At 40.9% G+C, this 26,640-nt stretch overlaps 3 protein-coding genes across 8 annotated transcripts in view; 1 reads left to right on the forward strand and 2 right to left on the reverse strand.

Moving 5' to 3' along the window:
* LOC108137528 (cyclic nucleotide-gated cation channel beta-1) overlaps nt 1-26,640 on the forward strand; it is a 68,736-nt gene that overhangs the window by 38,306 nt on the left and 3,790 nt on the right. The window contains exons 3-10 of one of the 5 annotated variants that reach the window (XM_017259246.2): nt 7,834-8,640; nt 9,171-9,525; nt 9,958-11,015; nt 23,492-23,643; nt 23,743-23,884; nt 23,954-24,091; nt 25,745-25,912; nt 26,194-26,434. In XM_017259246.2, the coding sequence (XP_017114735.1) occupies nt 7,834-8,640; nt 9,171-9,525; nt 9,958-11,015; nt 23,492-23,643; nt 23,743-23,884; nt 23,954-24,091; nt 25,745-25,912; nt 26,194-26,434 (3,061 nt within the window). Of the gene's footprint in view, nt 1-7,833; nt 8,641-9,170; nt 9,526-9,957; nt 11,016-23,491; nt 23,644-23,742; nt 23,885-23,953; nt 24,104-25,744; nt 25,913-26,193; nt 26,435-26,640 lie in introns of all 5 variants that reach the window. The other 4 variants (XM_017259245.2, XM_017259247.2, XM_017259248.2 and 1 more) reach the window with 4 other exon arrangements.
* LOC108137530 (hypodermin-B) lies at nt 3,067-4,473 on the reverse strand. 2 transcript variants are annotated; one of them, XM_017259251.1, is made up of 3 exons: nt 4,146-4,473; nt 3,816-4,092; nt 3,067-3,528 (listed from the first exon to the last, which is right to left on the reverse strand). In XM_017259251.1, the coding sequence occupies exons 1-3, from the start codon at nt 4,376-4,378 to the stop codon at nt 3,157-3,159; spliced, it is 882 nt and encodes a 293-aa protein (XP_017114740.1). In that variant the 5' UTR covers nt 4,379-4,473; the 3' UTR covers nt 3,067-3,156. The 2 variants fall into 2 exon arrangements, with proteins under 2 accessions (XP_017114740.1, XP_017114741.1); XM_017259252.1 differs by having other exon boundaries at nt 4,142-4,253.
* LOC108137532 (calmodulin-A) lies at nt 13,507-16,402 on the reverse strand. Its single transcript, XM_017259253.2, has one exon. The coding sequence runs from the start codon at nt 14,111-14,113 to the stop codon at nt 13,643-13,645; it is 471 nt and encodes a 156-aa protein (XP_017114742.1). The 5' UTR covers nt 14,114-16,402; the 3' UTR covers nt 13,507-13,642.

Genomic DNA, 26,640 nt, shown 5'->3' on the forward strand with positions numbered 1-26,640 from the left:
TATGTGCTGTGAGCGCTGTCTTAACCCCCAGCACACACACTCACAGACAGATGCGGCTGTGATGCAGATACAGTGGCAGATTTAGACAGAGATACATCTACAGATACAGATACAGATACAGATGCAATTGCAGTTGCTTAGCTGAGAGATTCAGAGCGGACGAGCTGAGTACAGCAGAGGTCACATCAAGTAAATAGCAACGTCGTCGACGCAAACAAATACGCAAACATTTATAAGACTGCTAAGCTCATAACGAAATGCACTTACACTTGAGCACAAGCAGACTTACACACACATGCGTAGGGTGACCACCGTGCCCTCCTGGATTTTTGCCATGCTAAACACGCGTACACTGAGAACAAATTGCAATAAAATTAATGGTCTTTAGCGAGTAAGCAAATTTCGATGACAATTGAAAAATATTATATATAATAAATTTTAAACTATTTTTCACTAGTAAATATAACAAATTTAAAAACAACCAATTTCGTTTAACCACAAATAATTTATTTATTTAAATATTGATAAAAAACAACATACATTTTTCAAGAATTTCATAAAATTATTTCAGAATTTTAAAGTTTTTTAGTACAATAACCCAAGAAACTTTCTGAAGTATTTTGTTAGCTTTCTACGTTTCTCTACGTGTGTTGAGTATACGCCAAGTGGGACAAGCGACAAGCGAGCGGAGGAGCTCATCTCCTATTTATGCCGATGTCCCAGGACAATGTCAATAGAACCGCGAGGCACAGTCGCTTTTCAGCTGGCTTAGCCACCGCTCAGCGGTGGGCTAATGGTCCCCAATAGCCGGATTGGGATCAGGCCAAAAAGATGCTGAAACGATTTTGCAGCTGGCCAAAATGTAATTAACTATATATAATACATACATATTCCCTGGGAAATAAAGATATTTGGATGCGGGTAGCCGCCAGCGCTTGTCACTCAATTTCAGTGTTGCACCCGCATTGCACACATATGTATACGTACTCGAATATCCTGGCGTACAAACTTTCACGCTCTCGTCCTGTCGTCCTTTCGTCCACGCCTCCTTTTGCCCTTATGTCCGCGCATATTAAAAGTTTAATGTTAATGTAATGAGCGCCAGCGCATGCAAATGAACAGTTTGGCTTTGGCCCCAGCGCCACGTCCCTTCCTGCCACCCCCTCACGCTTTTTATTGCTTTTGCGGTTGCAGCAGCTGTGCGGCATCCATGTTGCTCCACTGCTAATGAGTTGAGTCACTTAAATACATTGAAAGCGCTGGAAAATTTAAAGTACATTTAGCGGCGCTAGTCGAAAGAGTTTTCCCACATGCGCAAACCGAGATTTTAATGAAAAAAGTGCGACTAATTGTTCCTTTAGGTCTTTTGAACCTAAGAACAAAGCAAATATAAATCGTGTTCCATTCATAAAATGTGTAAAACCATAAAAAGAGATTTTCGTGCTTAAATAAATTAACATTTTCTTTACGTGTACATTATTTATGCCAATCGTTTGCATTTGCTTGTTAATTTAACAAAAATTAAACTTAAACGAACTCTTAAATTGTTGCATTGGATAAAACGAAACTAATGATAGAAGTATTTTAAACTAATACTCTTCTACCTAACCGCGGAATATATGTAAAAACCATACGTGAAATCTGCTACAAATTTGTTAGTAAAATGAAACATTTTATTGAACAAAAATACATTTTAGGGCATCTGACTCTCAATTTGTAGGGACATTCATTTTTTTTTGTTTTGGTAAGGCTGATTTAAATGTTATTACGAAATCGTATGTGTCCTACAAAAATAAATGTGTCTAATTATGTCTAAAATAGCCAAAATAATAAAATATGTAAGTGCAAAGCCATTTAATCAAAACAAATGTTAAGAAGGTTTTTTTTTGCGATGGCCTACAAGGCAATGCCTTAAATAAATCTTTAAGTTTGTTTTAGGACATTACCGATGATTTTTATCAAGGGTTTATGTCGAGTTACGAACACCTACTTGAATATTCGGTCAAGTCATCAAATTTAAAATAATAATTGGTTATTGAGAAGCCACGCTTGACCATCTGGTATTTCCGCAGTCGGAACTTCCACAATTTCGACAGCTTATTTCGTTGTCAACTTTTGGGCCCGTCGACTGTTAATTGAATTGGCTCCTTCGCCGGCGAGTTTGTCACATCTGCTCCATTTGCTCCATCTGGGCCAGCTGCTCCACCTGGATATACAGATATGCTCTGCTCGTATATTCGCATCGCATCGCTTACACGCACGTGCGCACAACTACATAGGCGGTGTCACGCCTCCTATCGCACCTTAATACGCATTCATGCATACCAAACGCCGAGGACGAGTGCCAGGATGAGATCCTTAGCCATTTGGAAAAGAGGATGAGGATTGGCATGGGTAATGCGATGGTGGCAATGAGTCCCAATGAGTCGCAATGATGATGGCGCCTTACACACAGCTTCTCGAATTCCCAGTTTCCCAGTTTTCTGCCAGGCAAAAAGGGCGTTTAATTAAATGAAGTCGTTTGCATTAATGTTGTCATTACGCATTTGCCTGCGGAGCTCTCCAGAAAACAAAAAAACGAGGGCAAGATGCACAAAATTCATTACTTAAATGGAGAGCAGGTGCCTGGCCATAAGCTGGATTCGTACCCAAGCATTCTAAATGCCATCCTTTCATGGGTAGAGGAAGGACCCAGTCACCCAAATTTAATTCTCGCTCGCATCAAACGTTTCCACTCACTCTGGCCGGCCAGTATTGGATTTTCCACTTTCATTTCACAGCTCTGGAAAATCAGATTTTGAGTGCTTTATTGCCCTTTTCGGGCACAGGTGTGGCAATGTCAATTAAAGCCACATGGACGGAGCGGACTAGGAGCCAATTAAGAGTGGGAAAGGACTTTTGGCAAGTGTCAGTGGTTAACGAGCTGTCAGTATCTCTAATTTAAGGCAAGTACTGGCAAAGCCTACCATAATCCAAACAAGGGTTTTTTACAGGTACCACTTAGCTAATTTTCGTTTTTTAAACAATGATTCAAATTTAAACTTATGAAATATAAAACTAAATTTATTTATTAACCTAAATATATATATTGATTTAAAAAAAAACTGTAGATTTTAGGACTTGAAAATCTTTAAATATATAAATTTAGCTTTTTATCTAAGCCCAGTCTTTCAATGTAAAATGGGCTAGTGAAATTATTAGCAAAATGATGAATGGTATTGGCTTGTTAGTGCTGGAAAACCCATAGGCCGTATTCCTGATCCACTTAATGCCACTGTATACGTCCGTATAGACGGACGGAATAGTAGTGGACCCGCAGCCAACTGGATAGGCGACTATGCCGACAATCACCCTTCCTATTATCAACGGGGATCCGATGTCGCCGCTGCACGGATCAGCGTCCATCGTCGAATTATTTTTTCCAGCACACATCATTCCTTCGGTGTAGTGGCGAAAATGCGTCTTACACACCTCGTTATCCAAGAGAGACACATCCAATTGGAATATTGTCACTGGCAAAGGTCCGCCCTAGAAATATTATTAATTAATAGGCAACTTATTATTATTATTATTTTGTTCATCTTGAAGATAATGTCACGTTTGTCAATTAAGTAGTTTTATTTCAGTCGATGAATCAGTCTCAAATTTATTAAATTAATTTTTATCCAATACAAAATAGTTTATGATTTCGAATTTTAAATGTAAAATTAATATAACACAGAATAACTAAATGTTAAAATGTGTTTAAAATAGTTTCTTTTGTTTCTGACAGACTTGACATATTTACATTCTTTTGAAATATTTAAAGCCCTTACTTTGTACATTCTTCCCCAGCCAAGAACAGAGTGGGAGATACCAATTTTAGGTGCTTCCATTGGCAGACGAAGAAATCCAATCCGTGGATCGTTGGTGGGCATTTTTTCCTGAAGTTGTAACAACGCCATGTTATATGTGTTGTGCATGGTGAAGCTCTTCGGCACGTACAGATTTGACACTGGTGAGCAGAGTGTTTTGCCAGGCACATATCGCAGTCGATGAGGAGATCCGGCTACCACCAGCAGCCACCGTGGCTTGTACATGATTTTGGTTTTACTAAAAGATGGGTTTAGGGTTAAGGATACAACAGAGTGAACATAACTACCCACGCCATGACACAATGGGCGGCGGTCAGCACCCAGCGGGGCGACAAAAGACCACCGCCACAATAGTGATTGTCGCCGAAAAACTTGACCGGTGTTCTCGATCTGAGGGAAACGACATACTTGGCCAGCTCAAGGGTCTCTTGTCCAAAAAATTCGGGAGTGGATAATCGCTTTACTCGATGCGCTTCACTACAGATAATCATCACAATTAATACGGATATATTTTGGTATTTCATTGCCTTATAAAATGATAATCTAAGTAAATGTATAATTTTCAGTACAAGTTTTTGTTTAATTATGATTGATGCCTATATGAAATAGTGCTTACACACTTTCGTTTTAGTGACTGGCAAATATGACCAACTTTAAGTAAGATAAACTTGGCTTAATGTTGACAAGGTACATTTTTTGAACACCCATTTAACTCAAGTCAAATCTTAAAATGACTTTGAGAAATTGTGTCCTTGCTTAAACTTTTGCTTTTTATGTAAACATTTTATTAAAAAGTATTTTATTTCTGTAACCCGGAATGTTTTCGATTTGAAAACGATTTTGTTTTATGTGCAATAATGATGTAGCTTTACTTTTCTACGGTTCATCTGGCATTTGGATATGCCGACCAGAAGCCTTTTCCTTGAGGCGTTTTAAGTTTGTTTCTGCGTAATGTTTTTATGGCTCGACTTCCTTTTTGTGTCGTTTAAGTTTCCATTTCCACTTTGGCCTATTTCCCGTACCACCCCTTTTCGTTTCTTGGCCGCGTGTTTGGATAAGGCTAAAGTATGTTTAAGTAAAGTTTGCTCGCAAACTTTTGTCAAAGTATTTTGTGTTCTCAAATATTTTCATTTGCCGAGGCAGCTGCACCAAATAATTGAGGTTTAGTTTTTGTCTGAAATGCCCCTGAATCCCGCTGTTTTCTTTAAGGGACATCTTTTGGTTTGGCTGGGCAGGCAAGAAACAACCGAAGCCGAACCAAGTTGTGATGATTTGCGGCAAGCAAATTTATTGACAATTCATGGCTCTGGCTACCCAGAACCTCTCACTGTGTGAGTGAGGCCGTTCAAGCGTTTTGTTGAACTTTTGCGCAAGTTTGTCGCAAGTTTCCGTTTCCGGCTGGCAGGCTATGACAAAGTGCCGCACATTAAGCTGTAGATTTTTCATTTTTCTTCGCTCTATCTCACTCAACCGCCGTTCTGGTTCTGATTCTCCTTTTCACCCCCCCCGTTTTTGTTATCACCGAGGCTGCAGCCAAGACAAACCAAAAAGCGCAAAAGTTTAAATTAATGACTCTCAACTATTAGCAAAATTAAATAGTGCCAAGATTATGTCTGCAAACTTGGAATGCGGTCAGGGACAGTCTTCGGCTTCAGCTTCGGCTTCGGCTTCCATCCCTCTCGCTCATCATGTATATACGTCTAAAAGTCTTTGACTTGGGCCAGGAAACGGCGCAATTTGCGGTGACAGCGCCTGAAAGTGGGCAACAGGCTTGTAAATTGCCAATGACGTAATTCTCGCACATTGACGTTGTTTGCGTGTAGTCCAAACTTTCACTAGACATTGAAATGCACTCTGGCAAACTAAGTTTGTGCCGAACAACTGAAATCAAACAAGTGAGCCGGCTACAATTATTTGTTCGACTAAAGGTTACCCACCCACCACGTTGCCTACATACAATTATTTATAGTCTTATAGTAACAGAATATATTTCGTTACTTGAATTTAAGCTTAAACTTGAAAGTATTGCAGTTTCATTCGTTCGAATTAAGCATTCTTTTTTTGCTGCAAGCACAATAAGTAGAATACATTTTTGTGTTTACCATAATCATAAAAAACAATTATAAATAAAATACTAGCTAAACGTGTTGTATGTTTACCGAAATGAATGATTTTGGCGAAAATTTTAGTAGGGTGTTTACAAAATCATTCTATATTCTACAAAATTTGTTTTACCGTAGATTAAAATTAAATAAACCAAATGTACAAATTTGTCAAAATATACCTTTTAGAGTTTAATTTACTCTGTTTAAGAGTAAAAATAGTAATTCAGCCTAATGAACTCCACGTGTATTCTTGTTTACTGAGAATGGTGGGGGTAGTAAAGGCAGAGGAATTTATTAATAATGCATTTGAAGCTAAATAACATTTATTTTTCCGGCTAGCCAGTCATTTAAGTGTCTCACGAAGGACGAGGACGACGTGGAATTAGTTAATAAATAAACGCGGTCAAGTTGATTTGTATGTTGCCATTAAGCGCGAATTAATTAGAAATTATTGCACAGCGAGGAAAGTGCAAATTCATGTTAGATGAGTTCTGGGAAACGGAAAAGGTGTGTAGAGAAACGAGGACATTGTGGCAGGTGGGCCAAAGTAATTGACAATTTTTGCATTTTACTCGCGACGCGACAGACACTCGACTCGTGGCAATCTATTCTGCACCATTGTTTGGTGGCCTAATTGAATTACGCTGGCCAGAAGCTGAGCAATAATTAAAAGCGGTCTGCCAATAATCAATGGCCAGGCACTCAGCTGGAGTCAGGTATCCAGTTGCTGGGGGAGAGCAACAGGCGGAGGACTTAGAACGGCTCCTAATAGAAATAAATTGGCGCCGCACGCAGTTCGCTGGCGACATCGCAGATACAGATACAAATACTAGAAGCCAACAGCCCCGGCCATTGTCTGGCTGTTGGCTGTTGGCTGTTGGCTGTTCGACAGTCAAGTGGCTCTTGAGCCAGTCTTTTGGCCAGCAGCTTCTGGGCCAATCTGTACGGACCCTTTGCGTGTGGCAGCTCATGAATTTCCAAGTGGCAGTTGCCAGGCAGCTGGTTAAAAGTAATGAAGCTCCTATGGCGTGTGTGTCTTTTTTTTCTTTGTTCCATGCTCCATTTAGGCGCACGTAATTAAATCTAACTTTATTAGCACATTTCTGGGGGCTCGAAATGAAGGTAGAGAAACTTTAGCGTGAAGGTACTTGGTCATCACTTAGAAGTCCAAAAACTAAGCTTTGCATGCAAGTACGTTCCCTTCAATACCTCACATCACTTGTTTGTTAATCACATGTTTAGTTTATAATCATTAAAAGGCTTTTAGAAACTAGCGAGAACAAGTCATAAACAAAATTCTGAATTAAATGTTAAGAATATTTTCCACATATTATCATAGTATTTAAGGCCATGTTAATAAAAGTACCTAATGTTCTCTGTGTGTTCTTACCATTCAAGTCCTGGTAAGATTTAATTATACTACCAATGCCTAAGTACATATAAGTCCTCGCCTTTACGAATATCTACCTTTGTTCTTGTAAATCTCATTGTTGTTTCTTGTTGAATGCTGTTGCTATTTGATAACGTTATTGCAGTTGAGTTGTTGTTAAAGACCAACACTTTCAACACCACCAACACCAACCAGCAAACCACCTGTAGCCACCAAAACCACTGCCAACCACCAAACCAATCCTCTCTCACTTGTTCTTATTGTGATTTATTCGCTCATTTCTGTGTGTGTGCCTTAAAACCCCTCCAATCGCTCTAGAAATAAACAAAAACCAAAAATGTTATTAATGGAGAATTTGCAATTAATTATACTCTATACTCTGATCACATTTCTCGTGCTTTTCCCAATCGAACATAAATCAATGCGAAACCAATTACAAATTAATCAAACAAAAAAACACTATGAAACCATGGGGCAATCGCAGCTGCCACGCCCAGTTTGAGGCGGGCGACGGCCATAGATGGCGATACAGATGGCAATGACAACGAAAACCATGTCTATGGTTATACCGATGACGACGATGATGAACGATGGCTGAGGGACACGGCTCCGGCTCAGAAGGCTCAAACTCAGGCTTATGCCGCTCACAATGACAGGCCACAGACCAAAACAACAGTCGCAATACGTCAAAACAACAGCTGCAACAACAGCAGCAGCAGCAACAACAACAGCAATAAGTGCAACAGCATTAGCAACAGCAACAGCAACTACAAAACAGCAGCAACATCAATTTCAAAAATTGGCCATAGATTAGCGCCGCGGGCAAGCTTTCCGGAGATCATGCAGCCCCGCCTCTCGCTCAATGGGCTGCTCAACCCCTCGCTGATGCCCTCGCCCCGCCCCCTCTATCGGGATCACAGCTCGAGGTCAATCAACCCGCTGACCGCCTACGAGCAGCAGATGGCCGAGCTGGATGGCAGCTTCTATGGGAGCAATGCCCAATACTTGGGCGCCGGAATGGGCGGCAGTGCGGGCGGTGGAACCACCTGCACAAATCTCACGGTGGGCGGTGGTTCGAGTGGTATTTCAGCCGGTGGCAATGCGACGGCTGGTGGTGGTGGTACTGCCTCGCATGTGGGTGGCAGTGGCAGTGGCTCTGGTGGTGGTGGTGGTGGTGGTGCCGCCATACACACAACCGAACTTTCGATCACACCCACAATGGCCGGCGATGAGCAGTTCATCGATCTGGGGAGCCTACGTCGCTTCTCGATCGATCGCCAGAGCTTTCTCGGTAAGGCCGCGTGATCCCAGTTTCATGAACACTAGAACAATTACTTTGAAAAATGTCCAGCAATTTGGCACCACAGACCAAACATCAATCGTATTCGTTAATTTTGTTTAATATTTAACTTCAAACAATTTAATTTTGATAACGCAAACATGTTATATTCTCACACCGAGCCCTTTGTGTTTAAATTTTTGTTTGGTAAACTTTTCAATCTCCAAAACTCAAAATCAATCTTATTTTCCTTAACTTAGGTCTCCATGATAGTGATAGTTGAACATAATTTTTATAAATATTTTAGAATTTTTCTGGTGCAATTAAATGATATAGGAAAAACTAAAAACTAAACTTATATTTTCGTGTTCAAGTTTGCTGAGATTTTTTAAAGAAATGTCTACATTAATTCCATATTCCAGTGTTTGGTTGACCCCCACAGAATGAAAAAACAAACTACACACTTTTTACACTCGACCCTTTTGATTGATATTTTTGATCGATTACTTATTGTTCCCTCTTTATTTTAATACCACCTGCAGATCTAGGACCAAAGTTTGGCATGACCCAGCCGAAATTCGGGCAGAGTGTCTCGCAACAAGGTTTCTTCACTTCGCACGACAGCCTGGCCACACCATGCGCCTCCAGGGCCTCCAATTCGCACATGGCCACCGTAAGCACTGCCTCAGAAATGGATCTTCTGCACAACAAGCAACGCAACAAGTCGCGGGGTCGCCTGAAAGCGGCTGCCAGCGGCGATCAGCCGCTGCTGGGCACCTGGAACCGTTCCACGGGACGCGGCTCGCAGGATAACACGCTGGCCGGCGGCGGAGCCACCAGTTTGGCCATGGGCGGCCACAACCAATACGGTGGCAACTACTGCAACGGCACAGATCGGTGGGTATAACACTCAAAGAAATTTTTTCCCCTCCATTATAACTGTAAATATTTGCAGGAGCTAAAGAAATCAATTAAAAACGATTTACATTACATTTTGGTTGGGAAAGATTTTATCCCAGATTAAGCAATATTTTGCAAGCAAACGAAACAGATTATAACAATTTGTTCTGTATATTGATTTCTTAATTACTTATAAATGGTACATAATAAGTTAAAACTGTTATTTGACAAGTCTTTCTGGCACTTTAAAATACTTCTTTAAAAACATTGCCAAATAGTTTTTAAGTTAAGCATATACAAGCTATTAATGTGGGATCTTTTCTACTATTGATCATTTATTGATCTTTCTTTCTATAATAAAAGTTTCATAGTATAAGGACAGCTGATGATTCTAACCCCGTGTTAATGATTTCATTGCGTTCTCTACAGCTACCCGCGCTCCCGATCGCAGCAACAAGGGCACCACAATGCCGCTCAACAGGCGCATCATCCCTATCAGCTGCAGCACTCGGCCTCCACGGTGTCGCACCACCCGCACGCACACGGTCCACCCTCGCAGGCTGGACCAGGTGGCCCCGGGCCACTCCACGGCGGACATCCGCACCACCCGCATCACGGCAGCGGGGGCGGCAGTGGGGCCGGGGGTCACGGAGGGCAGCCGCACCACCAGAAACCACGGCGCACCGCCTCGCAACGGATTCGAGCGGCAACGGCGGCCAGGAAACTGCACTTCGTGTTCGATCCGGCGGGACGGCTGTGCTACTACTGGTCCATGGTGGTCTCCATGGCCTTCCTGTACAACTTCTGGGTGATAATCTACCGCTTCGCCTTCCAGGAGATCAATCGGCGCACGATTGCCATCTGGTTCTGCCTGGACTATCTGTCCGACTTCCTGTATCTAATCGATATATTGTTCCACTTTCGCACCGGATACCTGGAAGATGGGGTGCTGCAGACGGACGCATTGAAGCTGCGCACCCACTACATGAACTCGACGATCTTCTACATCGACTGCCTGTGCCTGCTGCCGCTGGACTTTCTCTATCTGTCCATTGGCTTCAACTCGATCCTGCGCAGCTTCCGGCTGGTGAAGATCTACCGCTTCTGGGCGTTCATGGATCGCACCGAGCGGCACACAAACTACCCGAACCTGTTCCGCAGCACGGCCCTCATTCACTACCTGCTTGTGATATTCCACTGGAACGGCTGTCTGTACCACATCATCCACAAGAACAATGGCTTCGGATCGCGCAACTGGGTCTACCACGACTCGGAGTCGGCGGACGTGGTCAAGCAGTATCTGCAGAGCTACTACTGGTGCACCCTGGCGCTGACCACCATCGGGGATCTGCCCAAGCCGCGCTCCAAGGGCGAGTACGTATTTGTGATTCTGCAGCTGCTCTTCGGCCTGATGCTCTTCGCCACGGTGCTGGGCCACGTGGCCAACATTGTGACATCAGTGAGTGCAGCGCGAAAGGAGTTTCAAGGTGAGTGAAGATTTCACAAGCCTAAATGTTGTGACTTTCAAACAAAGCTCCGCCAAACTGTCCCCATTATATAATACTTGCTGTCAGAAAAAGATAGGTAACCTTAGGGCCCTCTTGAAAAATGGAATCGAAAGACACTCTCAAAGTGTTTTTATGTTCAAAGTGTCTAATAATTTTCTTCGGTTTCATCTGAGTCTGACAGGAGCTCTGCTTTTAAAAAATAGGATGAAGTAAAGATTGTTGAGAATATGGAGAACAATTAAATATAAGCGGTGCTACAAACATAATAATAGTTTTGAAATTACTTATAAATGTTTCTAAAAGTATGCAACAATATATTTAAAAAACAGAAATCTGATAGATTCATGGTCCTTTTTTTCTGCATACTCTTATACCCCAATGAAATCCGATATCATATTTGTCATTGGAAAGCAAGCATAGCTTTAATTCATAAATTATTAATAATCAAAACCATTAAAATGGTGCAGCTCAAATTAATGCCAGTCATTGCCGCACAGAAAAAATCCGTATCTATTAAAATAAAAGTCCCAAAAAGAAATGTTTTCTGAAAATAATTAATGTCACTGAATACTGTACGAAGTACTTAGCCTGATTAATTATTATGTTTTGTTTTATGCTAACAAAGAAAATGGCTGGGTTGCAGAGTGGTTCTTAGAAGTATTTGTCTGATTGATAACACAGGCCTTAAAGTCTTGGTAGTCAATTCTCTAGTTTTTTATGAAATTTTTATACAAATGCAGCTTACACTATGACAGATGAAAACAAATGTCAAAGGATAAGCTTGAAAAATATTAAATATGCCATGCAACTTATCACCGGAATTCCAGCTCTGACCTTTCGAACGGAAACCCGTATTAGTGCAGATGGAAAAGGTGAACGTTAAAAATAGCTACAAAGGTATTTTCCAGAGAATTGACACAAGAATTCCGAGTCTTACCAAACTGTCAACACTTGTTGCCTATAGTTGTCCTGACAACTGAATGAGGACCTAGAAGCGTATGAATGCGGCTAAAGAAGAAAGGGAACGGGACAACAAAAGGCAAATGCTCTTGTACTTATCCTTAAGCTGCGTTGTTTGCACGGGGCATGTATATGATTGTGCGGGTTGAACACTAGTGCCAGCTTGGCCAATTTTATGCAAAATATTGAAATCTGGCGCTGCTATGACATTGCCAGAGCCAGAGCCAGAGCCAGAGCCAGGGCCTGTAATGCCCATTGTGGCACACAAAGAGCGCTCGAAGGACCCGAAGGACTCGTGGAGGAATCTCTCGTAGGCTCAGTTGGGCGTGCGACCATTAGCTAAATGAACTCGTTTACTCGGCCGGGCCATAAATAACTGGACGAAATGCAAGAGCAATTCAAGTCAGCTAAGTGGAAAATGCCAAGTGAAAGGCAAAGGACTAGACTACTCCACTGAAAACATTTTTTGCAATTTGATGAATACTCTGATTTTATTTGAATATAAAATTTATCAAACCTAGCACTCTACTTGCACGAAATTTGGATCATAATCTCCTTAAATTTTGTATACAAGTTTGTAATTCTTCAGGTTTGAAGTAAGCCAGTTAATCTTTTCAAATAGTTCAATATTTGTTTTTTTGTGTTTAGGGTTAATATCCTAAAAGATTTCTTCTTGGCTTGTTTTTTAGAAATAGCTTTATGGGAAAATCATTGTGACAATGTTGATTTTTTTTGAGTGCACAACTAGACTAAAAGGAAGACGCATTAAGAGGAAACGGAAACGGGAATAAGAAAAAGCGGCAGCGGTGGCATCATTTCTTGCTTTCATTAAGAGCAGCGTCAGCTGAAAAATATTAAAGCCACTCACGACGACAACGAGTCAAGGTGGTTTGGTGGCCTCATGCCAGCAGGGAGCAAACAAAGCACAATTGGACGCCGGGGGGCGAGTCCAAAGGAGGCGTGGCACCTTGATTTCTGCTGGCTTTTACTTCTGGCCAAGCTCCTTCTTCTTGTTCTTCTCATCAGCCCCGCCTGCAGCTGCCGGCCAACTGGCAGCTGACTTGTTTACACAACACTTTGCATGTGAGTTTGTGTGTGGCAACTGCACATGTGTCCATGTCCATGTCCATGTCCTGCAAGTGGGAGTGGCAGGGGGCGGCGGTATGGCAAAGTCAGCAAGCAAAGCTCTGGCGGCTTAATGGACGAAACGTGCTGTTGAATTAATTTCTGGCTTTATGGTCTCAATTTTTTTCCTTTTCGTTTTCCATTTGGCCGCCTTAGTTTTTTTCCCCTGCAGACAGAAATATACTTCAATGTATTGAAATTCCATTTTTAAAAATGTTCAAATTAAATAAACTTTTCGAAAATAATAATACAGAACATCGAAAATGGAAAGTAATACATTATTTAATAAGCTCAACGCTCCAATTGCACAGAAAATCCAGAATTAAATAGTTTTCAAGTGAAATAAAATATAATTTAAAAGAAAGACTTCAAACAACATGGGAACTGTTGTCAAAAAAATATTTTCTGTATATTTTGTTTGAATTGACTAACAATTTAAATGGAATTGTTTTCCGTGTTAATTTTTTCTGAATGCAATTTTTTCACGCACACAATTTACAATTTTTATTGTGGGCCAAAGTTTATGTGGGACTATGCATAAAGCTGATAAAGTCGCGTTGGCTTATGCGACCATCGCCATCCATATCGACTGAACGGAAGATGTCCATGGTTTCATCGTCGGTTACGACTGCTCCCAAGAAGACCATGATCGCACTTACGTCCTGGCAGCTGACGTAACCGTCGCGATCACGGTCCAGCAGGTTGAAGATCCGCTCCAGACTCTCGTCACTTTCCACATCGGCCAAGCGGGGCGCCATCATTTGCAGAAATTTGGGAAAATTCAATACTGGCTCATTCGTGCCAACCACCGAACGGATGAGATCGTAAAGCTCCGCTTCAGTGACCTCGTGACCCATTGAAATCAAAGCCATACGGATCTCAGTCGCTGATAGAGTGCCATTGGAATCCAGATCGTACCTTTCAAAGGCATCCTTCAGCTCTTCGACCTGCTCATTCGTCAGCGGTTTGGTATGGGTTGACGATGAAGGCATGCTAAGCAATAAAACCCCAAAGCAATTCAGGAAAATTGTATACAAAACAAAATACAGCAAAAAAATAAACAATGTGTTCGAAAACTGACAATCAACTCAACTCAACCGAACTCAAACTCTGTTCTCGATGGCTAATAAAACACTTAGGCAAGCAATTGTTGTTGCTGCGGTCGCAAACTTTTCCGGAATAATAATGCATCATATACTTGTACAAGGGGCAATGAAGGATAAAAAAAAAAAATAAAGGAGAGATGCTGAAGCATGCAGCGTTTGGAGAACCATCCATCAATTTGTCAATTCAGCGCTTGCCTTTGAGTGGCTGGCCATGGGACACGAATGATGTTAGATGATGATGATGATGGGCAGTAGTTGTGCTGGAGTGCTGGCCATAAAAAATCAAGCAGGCTTGGATGTGAAAAAAAATACAAATAACTTTTATAGATGCTCTTACACTCGCTGACATTAAGGGAATATTAACTTGGAAGCTAGTTGGAAGTTGCAAAAAAAAAAATGATTTAAAATCCATTGTTTTTTGTAATGGCTAATGACATTGGGTTCTTGTTATTTTAATTCGATATTTTGCAGAGTTCCTTGTTTTAACTATTGGCTTTATTTACTTAATTTATTTAGTTTTCTTACGTTGTAAAATGTATGACCAAATATTTAAAAAGACATTAATTCTGAAGATTTTTCTCTTGATTTCCACAAATGTAAGACTCAAGCTCGCTTTTGTTCTTAAAGGACGGGAAGTCACTGACTTGTCGGGGATTTCTAGGCTTAGCAATAAGTTTTCCAGCAGCCCATTTGATTCATTCAACTTTAAGGCCTACTCTTGTTGCTTTCATCCCCCCAAAGACTTTGAGCCGAGATGATAAGCAAATGAAATGTTGTCGCCGACCCACATGACGAATGATTAATGACACGAATGATACATTTCGCCCGGGGCAAGCCACGAGCCACAGAAAAGTTTAAACTAAACTTTAACTAAAGCAGGCACTTTTTCACTCGGTGTCACGGTCCCTCGCTGCGAATTTCGCTAGTCACAGCTTTGAATGATACTGTTTGCAAAGTGACTGAGTCCCGGACTCTTCTTCTGCTACATTAGCCTACTTCCTCCGCCCTACATCCTACATCCTACTCAGGATTCCTCTGATGCAGCAACAACTTGTGATTGTGTATTTGCTTAAGCCGAGGTCGCTTTCCTGTTTCCTTCCGCAGCTTTTCCACTTTCCCGCTGATGCTGATGCTGATGCTGCTGGATGAAAAGGGGGGGTAAGAAAATTGATTTTAAAATAGTTGGTCTGCCTTTTTAAATTTGATTGACGTTATTACATTACATAACATCGCACACTAAGAGGAAAGGCGAAGCATCTGGCTTAAGTTATTCATCCATTTAGCCCCACTTAGGGGTTGGGGGTGGCGGTTTGGTTTTGCAGGGTTAGAGAGAGCGAGAGCGAGATAGAGGCAACAACAAGTGGAAAACTGTCATTATATTTGAGTTATTGATGGTTTTTTTTTTCAAAATCATTTTGCAACAATGTTGCCGCCACCGACCCACACTTACACACATACAATTTTGCAGCCACACGCTGACAGGATCTCCACCCCCTCCCACCGCCCCTTACCCCACTCTTTACACACATACACACACTGTTACATTCACGCTTAGTTAAACGCATGGCTGTGGCTTGTTAACGCCGACAAGCGCAAAAGTTTGCCGTTCGTCGAATGCTTGCGATAATCGACAAGCTCTCACATACTCGACCATATGCACAAGAAAAAAAAAACTTTCTGAAAATCACAAAAACTTAAACCGATTGAGATCTTCGGAAGTAAGAAATCATTTTCACATTAACAAAAACCAAATGTTTCAAGACTTCCTTAATATTAATTAAAACTTCGGAAACAAAATCTTACTTTAATTTTTTGTAAAAAAAAAACCCATGGTCGAAAGTCTTCTTTCCCATATAAAAGTTAATCAGAATAGTATTTCAAATAAAAAAAAAGGATTTATATGCATACAATTGTATGATGGTTGTGGTTGAAAATCGGCGAATTCACATAAAGTCATATGTGTTCATAAATGTAAGTTTAAGTTTTTAAAAATTTTACATTGTGAAATAATTTGATATATTTATAATTTATTTCTAATTTCTATCTTATTAAATGTATTAATCCTGGAACGACAAAAAGTTGACTTTAAAAGCGCTAGTCATAACACTGAACCGAAAGACTGGAAAGATTTTGATTTACATTTTTATACCCTTGCAGAGGGTATTATAATTTCAGTCAGAAGTTTGCAACGCAGTGAAGGAGACGTTTCCGACCCTATAAAGTATATATATTCTTGATCAGCATCACTAGTAGAGTCGATCTAGCCATGTCCGTCTGTCCGTCCGTCTGTCCGTCTGTCCGTCCGTCTGTCCGTCTGTCCGTCTGTCCGTCCGTTTATATGCAAACTAGTCTCTCAGTTTTAAAGCTATCTGCATGAAACTTTCCCAAAAGTTGTCTTCCTATTGCAGGTAGTATATAAGTCGGAACGAGCCGGATCGGACGACTATAGCATATAGCTCCCATAGGAACAATCGGAAAAATAATTTAAAAAAAATTATAACTTTGCTGTTTTTTAATTTTTTGTTTTGTTCTTCGACATAAAGCAATGGTTAAATATTTCAGAATTATGGTTAAAATTTCATCAAAATCGGACGACTATAGCATATAGCTCCCATAGGAACAATCGGAAAAATGATTGAAAAAAAATTATAACTTTGCTGTTTTATTAATTTTTTGTTTTGTTCTTCGATATAAAGCAATGGTTAAATATTTCAGAATTATGGTTAAAATTTCATCAAAATCGGACGACTATAGCATATAGCTCCCATAGGAACAATCGGAAAAATGATTGAAAAAAAATTATAACTTTGCTGTTTTTTAATTTTTTTTTTAGTTCTTCGACATATAGCAATGGTTAAATATTTCTGAATTATGGTTTAAATTTCATCAAAATCGGACGACTATATCATATAGCTCCCATACAAATAATAAAAATATATAAAAGAACAATCAAATAATTAAGCTGCAAATCGTCATAGCTTCAATGTTTTTAAACATATACGCAAGTAAATCATAATTTTAATGTTTTCAAAAATATTTAATTCTTGCGATAGCTGCAAGGGTATATGAACTTCGGCTTGCCGAAGTTTGCTTTCTTTCTTGTTAAAGACAATTTTCTGTCTGTGTAGAAACACACATACTTCCAAGCAACCTGCTCGCATTCAGAAAATTCCGGCTGTGTGAGGCTGTCTATTGAATATTTTCCTGTTTTGGCAACAGTCCAAACACCATTTCAAAAACTGACATTTAAAATTATGGAAATTCCGCCCCTTACATCGAACCCAACCACCGGGCCCCTTGCCATTATGTAATTGTTATTGTAAATAGTTTTATGCAAATTTTCCCGCTGTCAGCAAAACTGTCAACGGACCTTGATTGATGCATGCGGACAGTTTGCATATGAATCATCTTTCGCGTGTGTATGTGTACGTGTGTATGCTCCCAATTTCATTTCTTGCTTTATTTAGTTTTTAAATATTTATGGCCCTTTTTCATGGTGTACCCTCCCTCAGTCTTCATTTACAACTAACGTCTGTTTGGCTTGGCCGGACTTTGGCTTTTGGCCTCGCAATTAAAACAATTTACGCGCTCAATTTAAGCCCGCACAAACAAACACGAATGGGGCAAAAGCAAAGGAGCAGGGCAGAAGTTTAAGAGAGCTGAGCTCCGAGCTGAAGATTTGTAGTGCCTTAGCCAAGCGTTTTCGACTTGGTAAATGCATAATGGACAGTGTGTTGTTGTTTGCCCTTGTTTTTGTTGCTCCTGCTGCTGTTGCCCCACAATGGTGGCACTAAAAATAGCAGCAAGGCAAAGTGACGAAAAGCAAACGAACTGAGCCAAGAACGCGCGTCAGTCATTGGTTTTTTTTTGGACCCGGCGATTTCCTTTTCTCACACTGAGGGAAATCAAGGACATAGAAATAAAAAAAATTTACTTGTACTTGAGATTAAGCATTTTTATGGTTCGAATTTAATTTAGAAAATTGATTTGCTTACTCTTAAATTAATGGGAAGTTTCATTTGCATATCGTAGTTGAAAATTGTCAAGTCAAATTAATTTGTTATATAGTGTTTCGATATTTTAATTTTTAAATCATTAAAATCTTTTTGGAGTATTCTTTGAACTTCATTAATAAGATCTAAAAGTGAAATTAATTGTTAAAAATGTTCCAAATGAAAATTTTCGTTGATAGTAGAAAAATGTTTAAATCAAAATATTTTCCTTAAGAAAATGTTATTAATAATAATAATTTTTGTATTTCGAGAACCTATTAGTTGAAATAAAAAAATATTCCAAAGTGAAATAAAAACATTACTTGACTTCATAGTTTTAAATGAAGTGATTAATATTGTTCTATTAAAAACGTTTTCAAACATTTTTTGTCAGTGGTAGGTGGGTGTAAATTGACAGAGGTAGCGACGTATCCTTCTCCATGTCAGTGGCCAGGGGCTGTCAAAGGATTTCACGGACCTTTCCAGGGTATCGTTTTCTTCGATTAAGCCCGCTCCTTTTGGACCGTACCTCTTTCTTTGTTCTCCTCCTCTGCTTTTGGCCTTTTTAAGCAGGGTGGTGGATGGATGCGACGTCCATTATCCACTTTAAGTTGCCCGCCCTTGCTGCGTGTATGTGTGTGTGTGTGTGTGTGTGTGTGAGTGTCCTGGTCCCCTTTGCATTGGTATGTGTGTGCAGCTTGGTTGGTGTTTGTTGTTCGTTTCGCTGTTTGCTTTTGCTTGCCGCAGCCATGTTTTGCGTTTGTGTGAGTTTATGTTTGCTTCTGGTTATGCCCCACAGCTGTAACCATGTGTCTGTGTGTGTATGGGTGTTTGTGTGTTGGAATATATACATATATATATATATATGCGGATTCCAATCAATATCGTAGACGCAGTCGCCGCTGGTGGCCGCTTTTGCCCATTAAGCTGCATGTACACCAACTTACTGTCGTATTTTTAGAACATGCCAGTTGTTGTTCTTGTTCCTCTCGCTTTTTTTGCCGTTCTTGTTGCTGTTGTATTACGGCATGTAGCTGCTCTTTAAGGGCAAAGTATTCCATTATCCTTGAATGGCGAATTTCCCAAGGATTTCAGCATTCAGCTTACAGCTCCTGATGCAGCTGGCATGCGCATTGTTATTGCTGCGAGGTGCTCGCCGCATTTATTTTTAGTTACCGCCTGAATAAATCCATCCCCAGCATTTCATCCGACCATCAGCCTTGCCCAGATCCTCCTCCTGCCACGTGGCGTCCATTGTTTGTTGCTCCACACAGCGGCGAAGTTAAATGCATAATTAAGATGCAAAAATCAGAGGCCGAATGGATTTGGCTTGAAATTGAATGTTCACTATTCAAAGGTAAGCCGTATATATCCGGTTGTTGGTTGTAATATTTCCGGAAAGAAGAATTACTACCGGGGTGCTACAGAAATTTATAGAAGTTTGAAACTGTCAAAATTGGTGTATAAAAAAGCGGAGCCAAATTTTTTTTATAGCATATATCTTTAGTAGTGTCAATTATCGTGAGACTTCTGTGGCAAGCCAGTAAATTTTATATATTCTGCTTCGCCATTAAAAATGGTTGATAATTGATTAAAATGCTATGAAGTTTTTAAAAGAAAAAAATGCATATAGGAAGTTACCCAAGATTGAAATTTTTATTACACTTTTACGACAACTAGACGAATTCGCCACCCATTTAACCGTATTACATTTTTAACTATATGTTTTTTATTGCTAAAAGAAAGACACCCCGTGCAACGTATTTTTGCAATATTTGATGTTCTCAAATATTTGTGGCATTTAAAAGTACAAACAAGAATTGAACCTCTGAGACACCTTAACCAGTAAATTCATAGAGATTCGAAGTCGATGATATTTGCTTTCTGTATTTGGTCAGATGGACTGACAGGTGGAAAAAGCTGCAGACCATTACATCTCCTCAACTTCAAATTGCGGCAAGTACTCTCTGCACTCGGGTGATAATCGCAGACAATTCCTTCGATTCCTGTGCGCATTCAGCAAATGCCGTTGCATCCCCATTTACCCCCAACAACTCCCATCTGAGGCCATTGTTCTGTCACCCGAGCACAACTTCCGTCTTTCGCCTAACACATCAGCTTGACTCTTAAGTGGTTTCTAGTTAGTTTGCAATTTTCACTTGGCTAGCACACACACCGCACACACCACGCACCCCGGAATCCTGAATTTTTTTGTTCATCTTTCTGGATGCATGTTGGGGTCGGTGTTTTTGTGTGGCGGTTTCATGAAAAGACTATGGCACAGGAAGAGCAAGTTTTTGTCACGCATATTTACTGTTTGTATGTGATCCCCCCCTTTGTTCGCTCGGAAACTTGCTGCTGCAGTTCACTGCCAGACAATAGCCACAACTTTTGCACCCAGATTTCTTTCCTCTACAGACACACACGTATCAGCCACTAAAGCACACCAACGCCCATACCCATGCCCATGCCCACGCCCACGCCCACCTACTGACTTTTGTCTGCAGTTGATCCTTCGGCGGCAATTGTCCTCGCCTGTCAGTCGAGAGACAAAAGTCGAGTCAAAACAGTAAATGTAATTATTGAGAAACGGCACCGCTTACTTTGAGGTGACACAACTGGATGAGCCACGACTCCACGACCCCAAAAAATGCCACCATCCCCGCCATCCCGTAACGAAAATTGCAACAGAAGCAGATCAAAGTTCGCCGGGGGCAACTGTTGGCGAAGCAGAGCATAAAATGAAAAATAAATAAGAAATAAGCTGAATGTGGAGCCAAATGCACTTTTACCCCCCGCGCGCTCTTCTTTTTGGGCAAACGCAGCCAAGTGACTTGAGGGCAAAAAATGGCAAATTAAATTTTGTTCGGAAAATGCAACGAAATGGAAAAGGAGAAAGGAGCGGAAGGGAAAGAAAGCACTACGAAACGAAACCAAAAGAAACAGGACGGTAGAAACAGGATAAGCTCTGTTCAGCCACAGAGCAAGCAAAGGAATTAAAGCTCGAGTAATTTCTAAAAACACCAAAAACACCAAAAACCACGAGACACAGACGGGAAACGAGCGAGTCTATCGAGAGCAACCGCAATTACTGCTACAACCGCACTGAATTCGAGTCACGAGCAGAAGAACCGACTTTTTCATTTGTTTATTTTTGCCTGCTGCCATGGAATATGCAATTAATATTTAGATTGATTTTCAATTGTAACAAAAACCCGCAAAGGACGTGCCAACAACTCGGGGAAAAGGGCTGAAAAAATGTGTGTGAAAAGTTGAGCAGGCGGGTGTCGAATGCATTCAAGCAGCGCCGCAATAAAAATCGCTGTAATTTTCCATGGCTCTCGTATCACTGAAATGTTGGATAGAAAATGAAGCGGGCTCGAATAAAGAATGGCAGTGGAGTAGGAAGCCACGGGCTGACTACGTACGTGTGTACGCCATTGCTATCGTTATCCATTTCCGATATGGGTAATGGCTGCCAGGAGGCAGACACAGCCATTCAATAATCTTTCACTTTGTCGGCGTTTGCCAGAAAAAGTATTTGAAAGTAGGACAAGAGCATAAGTAAACCAAGCGAAAAACGTAATCAGAAAGCCAGAATAAAATGCTTATTTCGAGATTATTTTCGTTTTAAATTTAATTTGAATGCGATCTAACGATTACTTAAGTTTACAAATTAAACTTTGTATTTATTTTTATATTTATTGAGAAAGAAAAATTAAAATTTATAGTCAAACTTGTTTACAACTTAGTTGGTCTATTCCTAAAAACCTTCTTAAAATAAATCATTGTTTTGTTGGAATTAGAATTGCAAAGTGAATTTTGAACAAGTATTGGTTGAGGCTTGTCCAAGACAATATTTCCAAATTTATCACAGATATGGGACCAGAGGTTTCTTTATTTTGAAAACTGTAATTTCCATTATTTCCATCTCAGGGCTCCCCGAGCTCCAATCTTATTAGACAAGCGAACTGGAATTCTAGTTGGACAACAAAAGACATTTGACAATTGAGAGTTGACAAATGACCAACGGGGAAAACTTGAGCTTGGGGAGTCGGGCAGCAGATGAAACTGACGATTGATTGCATTATAGATGATGTCGTCGCCCCTCTGGACTTTTAGCCCCGGTAACTGGGTATTTATTTGTATTCAATCTGTTTGCCTGTTTGTCAGTTGGTTTTCAAATGTTTGCACGAGCAAACACAAAAGACGCAGCACTCACTCAGTTCTGTTCGGTTGAGCTCTTCCTGCTGCCGCCCATTCGCCATTTTCATTCCCCTTGGCAAACGCCGACAAATTGTGTCAATATTTGTTACCACTGACGAGCCAAGAGATTTAATTTCCTCTTATCGACAGGGGATGACGCGGCCTGGAGAGGTGGGAAACTAAAAACAAAAGCCAGTTGTCATCAATATTGCTCAAATAGAGTCGAGTTTCCATGTCCCATGTCCCATGTCCCAGCCATCAGCCTGGCCACATGGAATGGCCCACGTCCCCACAAATATGGCCAATCGACCGAACGTCGCTCATTGTTAAGCTGCAACTGCAACACGGCACCACTAAACCGAACGATAAAAGTGGGTTACTTTAGTTGTGCGTGCACCCCGAGCAGAAGGGATTGTTGATTGTCGGCTAAAAAAGTAAGATGGTTTAGCATGGAGGATTAGTCCCAAGTTGAGGTAATCAATATCAAGCATACGCCAGGTGGGCCCAAAAGAGCTTTTATCCCGCAGTATCTGCCGGACAGCTAAAAGCCTTATATTACAAATTTATGCAGACCGTCTTGATTGACCGATTACAGAATTAAGCCTATGCACCGTGGTCCAAACTCCGTGAATTTCTTCTCTGATTTTGGGACCATTAAAAATATATTTATTGCCTTATCTTGAAAATATTATAGGACATGATATCTGAAACCACAATTTTCCTTTAATATATAAAATGTTTCTAGGAAATACAATTGGTTATCTTACTCAAATGTTAAAACCCCTTTTGAAAAATATACCTGATATAGTCTTCTTAATTACAAAAATTTTATGACAAAGATATAATTTCGAGCCATACAAATTTTTTCTATTTGTACAAACCAAAGAATATTTGTTGGCCATCGTCGTTTCCGCATACCATTGTACAAACCCCCTAATTTCCACTTTCTTTGTATGCCTGTCGCGTATCAATTTCCAGGAAAATCCTCAGCAAATACAAATAAAACATTTTCCTTACTTGTTTCCCCCGTCTTCTTGTCTTTTTTGGATTTTTTTTCGAGTCTCAGCCAAGCTGGATGGCGTAAAGACGTACATGCGGATGCGACGTGTGCCGAATCATCTGCAGGTGAAGGTCATCAAATGGTTCGATTACCTGTGGCTTACGCAAAAATGCTCGGACGAGGAGCGCGCCGTGTCCTGTCTTCCTGATAAATTAAAGGTGAGTACACGGAGCGTCGTAGCCCCCGGAACACGACTTGTCCATTACTAAAAGCGAAATCTTTTCCGATTCCAAATCTGCTTCGTTTCCCACCGGCAGGCTGAAATAGCAATTAACGTCCATTTAGATACACTTAAGCGGGTGGAGATTTTCCAAAACACCGAGGCCGGTTTCCTATGCGAACTGGTCCTACGCCTAAGGCCCGTACTCTTCTCGCCCGGCGACTACATCTGCAGAAAGGGTGAGTCCCTAAGCTCGGGCCAATCGTTTTTTCTATTCTCACTGGGCTTGTGTTCGAACTCCCATTCAGGCGAGGTGGGCAAGGAGATGTACATTGTGAATCGAGGACGATTGCAGGTGGTGGCCGACAATGGAAAGACGGTGATGGCCTCCCTGAAGGCTGGTTCCTATTTTGGCGAGATTAGTATACTCAATATGGGCACCGCAGGTAAAGAACTTGGTAAATATCTCGTTTTAGTGCGACAGGCGGAACAATAACGATAACGTAACTACTACAACAACCTTCCAACCCCAAAGTCCAGAATAAAAAACCGAAAAAAAAATCTATTAATCAACAGACACACTCACACACAATCTAGAAAGCATACGTATCTGTGTCTATGTGTGGAATGTAATTGTCTATAATTTTGCAACTAAGTGTTAACTGGAGTCCCCGATCCCATCGAGCAACACTCACATAAATAGTTTAGTGTTTTGGTCCCGCCCCAAATCCTGCAGCACTTGTAACCAAATAGCCGAGCACTCGAATCAATTTTGATAGAAATTTACATTTTAATTTATTAATACCATATGAAAAATACAATTTGCGTTTCACTTTTTTGATCATTTTTTTTTGCTAGTTTAAATTGTTCAGTTTTTTCACGTCATCCCTAAAAGTATGCAACGAATTTTTATAGCTCACCCTTCTCACACACGGTTGAAAAATTAATGAATGTCAAATGCAATTATTGCACCTGCATGCACTCACACGGGTCTCTCGTTTTCATTGTTCTCGACACTTTTATTGTAGGCATATAAAAAAACGGGCGCAATAATTGTGGTTGCCCATCGAAAAAACAATTTGTGCTGAACTTAATGTAGCTTTAAGTTCGTGTTATAGTTGGCCAGCCAAGCGTGAAGTCGATTCAGTGAGAAATTCGGGAAATTCGGCTCATAATTAACAGGATTGCGTTCCAGCCAGCTGCATGTGCAATATCTGTTCGTTGCATACTTGAAGGCGACATCGGAGCCGTGTGCCCTGTGCCGTGTGCCGTGTGCCACCTAATTGAGTTTGCCAAAGAGCAAGAGTGGCAGGAGCAACTCAATTTGCAGACAAAAGTTAAGGAGGTGGCTCTAAAGTTTTGCACTTCGCAGCGCCCCATCAGCAGCACCATTTAGCACACCAATTATAGACGGCGAAATCGAATTGTTTAAAGTTCTTTGTGTTTCTGCATGATTTAAGCATTATTCTGGTTTGGTTTCATTTCTGTGCGCTGTGAGAACGGTGAGAAGTGTCCAAAGAAACTTGGCATCGTAACGTCATTTCCTACGCTAGTTAGTCGCTCTCGCTATCTCTGTCTCTATCACTGTCTCAATCTTAATCTCTCTGTCTATCTCTCTCTATTTTGTCTCTGAGTCGATGTTGTTGTTGTATTGCTTTGCCTGGACGTAATTTAAACGTTTCTCTACACGTAACTGTACTGAAAGTTGTGTAATTTAAATTGAGTATACGACCCGTTTACACAAGCTACTCTTACGTGCGATTCTTCTTGCAGGTTGGCAAGTGGCTTAAATGGCATAGCACAAATGTTTTTGATATTAAAATTTTAATCAGAAGATTTTTCTGTTTCAATACTTTTCCTATTTTTTTTTTTTTTTGTCTTTGCCACATCCATATTGTGTGGCATGCAATTTTAATGTCTTTGTGCGCCCAAGTCAACAAGAAGAATCGACAGACACACTGACTCGAGCACACACAGACACACACACACACATACACAGTCTCACTCCGGGAAATGCTTTTTTGCAAGACCATTAAACTTTTCTCTTTGCGTTGGCAAACATTTGCTTTGCCAACTTTCCCGATGCGAAACAAAAACAGGCAACCGACGCACAGCCAGCGTTCGCTCGGTGGGATACAGCGACCTCTTCGTCCTGAGCAAGAAGGACATGTGGGACGTGCTGAAGGAGTATCCGGCGGCGCGTGTTCGTCTGGAGTCGATAGCCGTCAAGCGATTGGAGAAGTACAAGAAGGCCCCTCTGGAGAAAGGTAAGGCTCTTGTCTTATTTGCTCCCTCTGCTCCCTTTGCTCCCTCAGCACCGCTTTCCCTCTTCCCTTTCACCTTCCGCCTTTCCTAGAGCCACCCAGCCACACGACATCCCCGCCCAAACAAATACCACTCGAAATTCAAAGATACGAATACGAATACGATTGCCCCAGAATAACACGATTCGATTGTTTTCGCCTTCCGTTCCGTCTTTCCTTCCTTTTTGTTATCGATTTCATTTGCGTCCGTTTCCGTTTGTGAACGATTTTGATTTAAAACACAGTCAAATACTTTAATGTAGTTGCCATGGGCCGCTGTCAATCGACGCCGGGCCTAGTCGAGAGCTGTGGTCGCACCTCGCTGGAGGAGATGTGGCTGCCACCGGCGGCAGTCACCGCATCCTCGCTGATGCATCACCACCAGGCGCTCCACCAGCAGCAGCAGCAGCATCAAGCAGCCCAGCAGCAGCACCTGCCGCATCGACAGGAGTCTACGCAAACGTCCTCGCAGACGCATGGATACAGGTAGGCATAAAGCCTTCACAAATGCGGTCAAAGTAACAAATGACATTAAGGGTTAGAGTGTTTAAAATGCCAGAAAATATTTAAATCTTTCCATTCAATTGTTTAAATAGTATACAACAAAAATACATCTGTATTTTAAAACTTTGATACCATATGAAATTTTAAAATATATTTAATTTCTTATTTCATCTAACCAAAAACAAATT

This window comes from Drosophila elegans, unplaced genomic scaffold (assembly GCF_018152505.1).
Source record: "Drosophila elegans isolate 14027-0461.03 unplaced genomic scaffold, ASM1815250v1 contig_520, whole genome shotgun sequence".
Classification (NCBI taxonomy): Eukaryota; Metazoa; Arthropoda; class Insecta; order Diptera; family Drosophilidae; genus Drosophila; species Drosophila elegans.

Excerpts from the sequence above, each read along its gene's own strand:
- LOC108137530 (XM_017259251.1), bottom strand. The coding sequence starts at position 4,378 with ATGAAATACCAAAATATATCCGTATTAATTGTGATGATTATCTGTAGT. Across the intron at positions 4,093-4,145 it reads GCCGCCCATTGTGTCATGGC|TAAAACCAAAATCATGTACA; the intron begins GTGGGTAGTTAT and ends CCCATCTTTTAG. Across the intron at positions 3,529-3,815 it reads GCTGGGGAAGAATGTACAAA|GGCGGACCTTTGCCAGTGAC; the intron begins GTAAGGGCTTTA and ends TAATATTTCTAG.
- LOC108137532 (XM_017259253.2), bottom strand. The coding sequence starts at position 14,113 with ATGCCTTCATCGTCAACCCATACCAAACCGCTGACGAATGAGCAGGTC.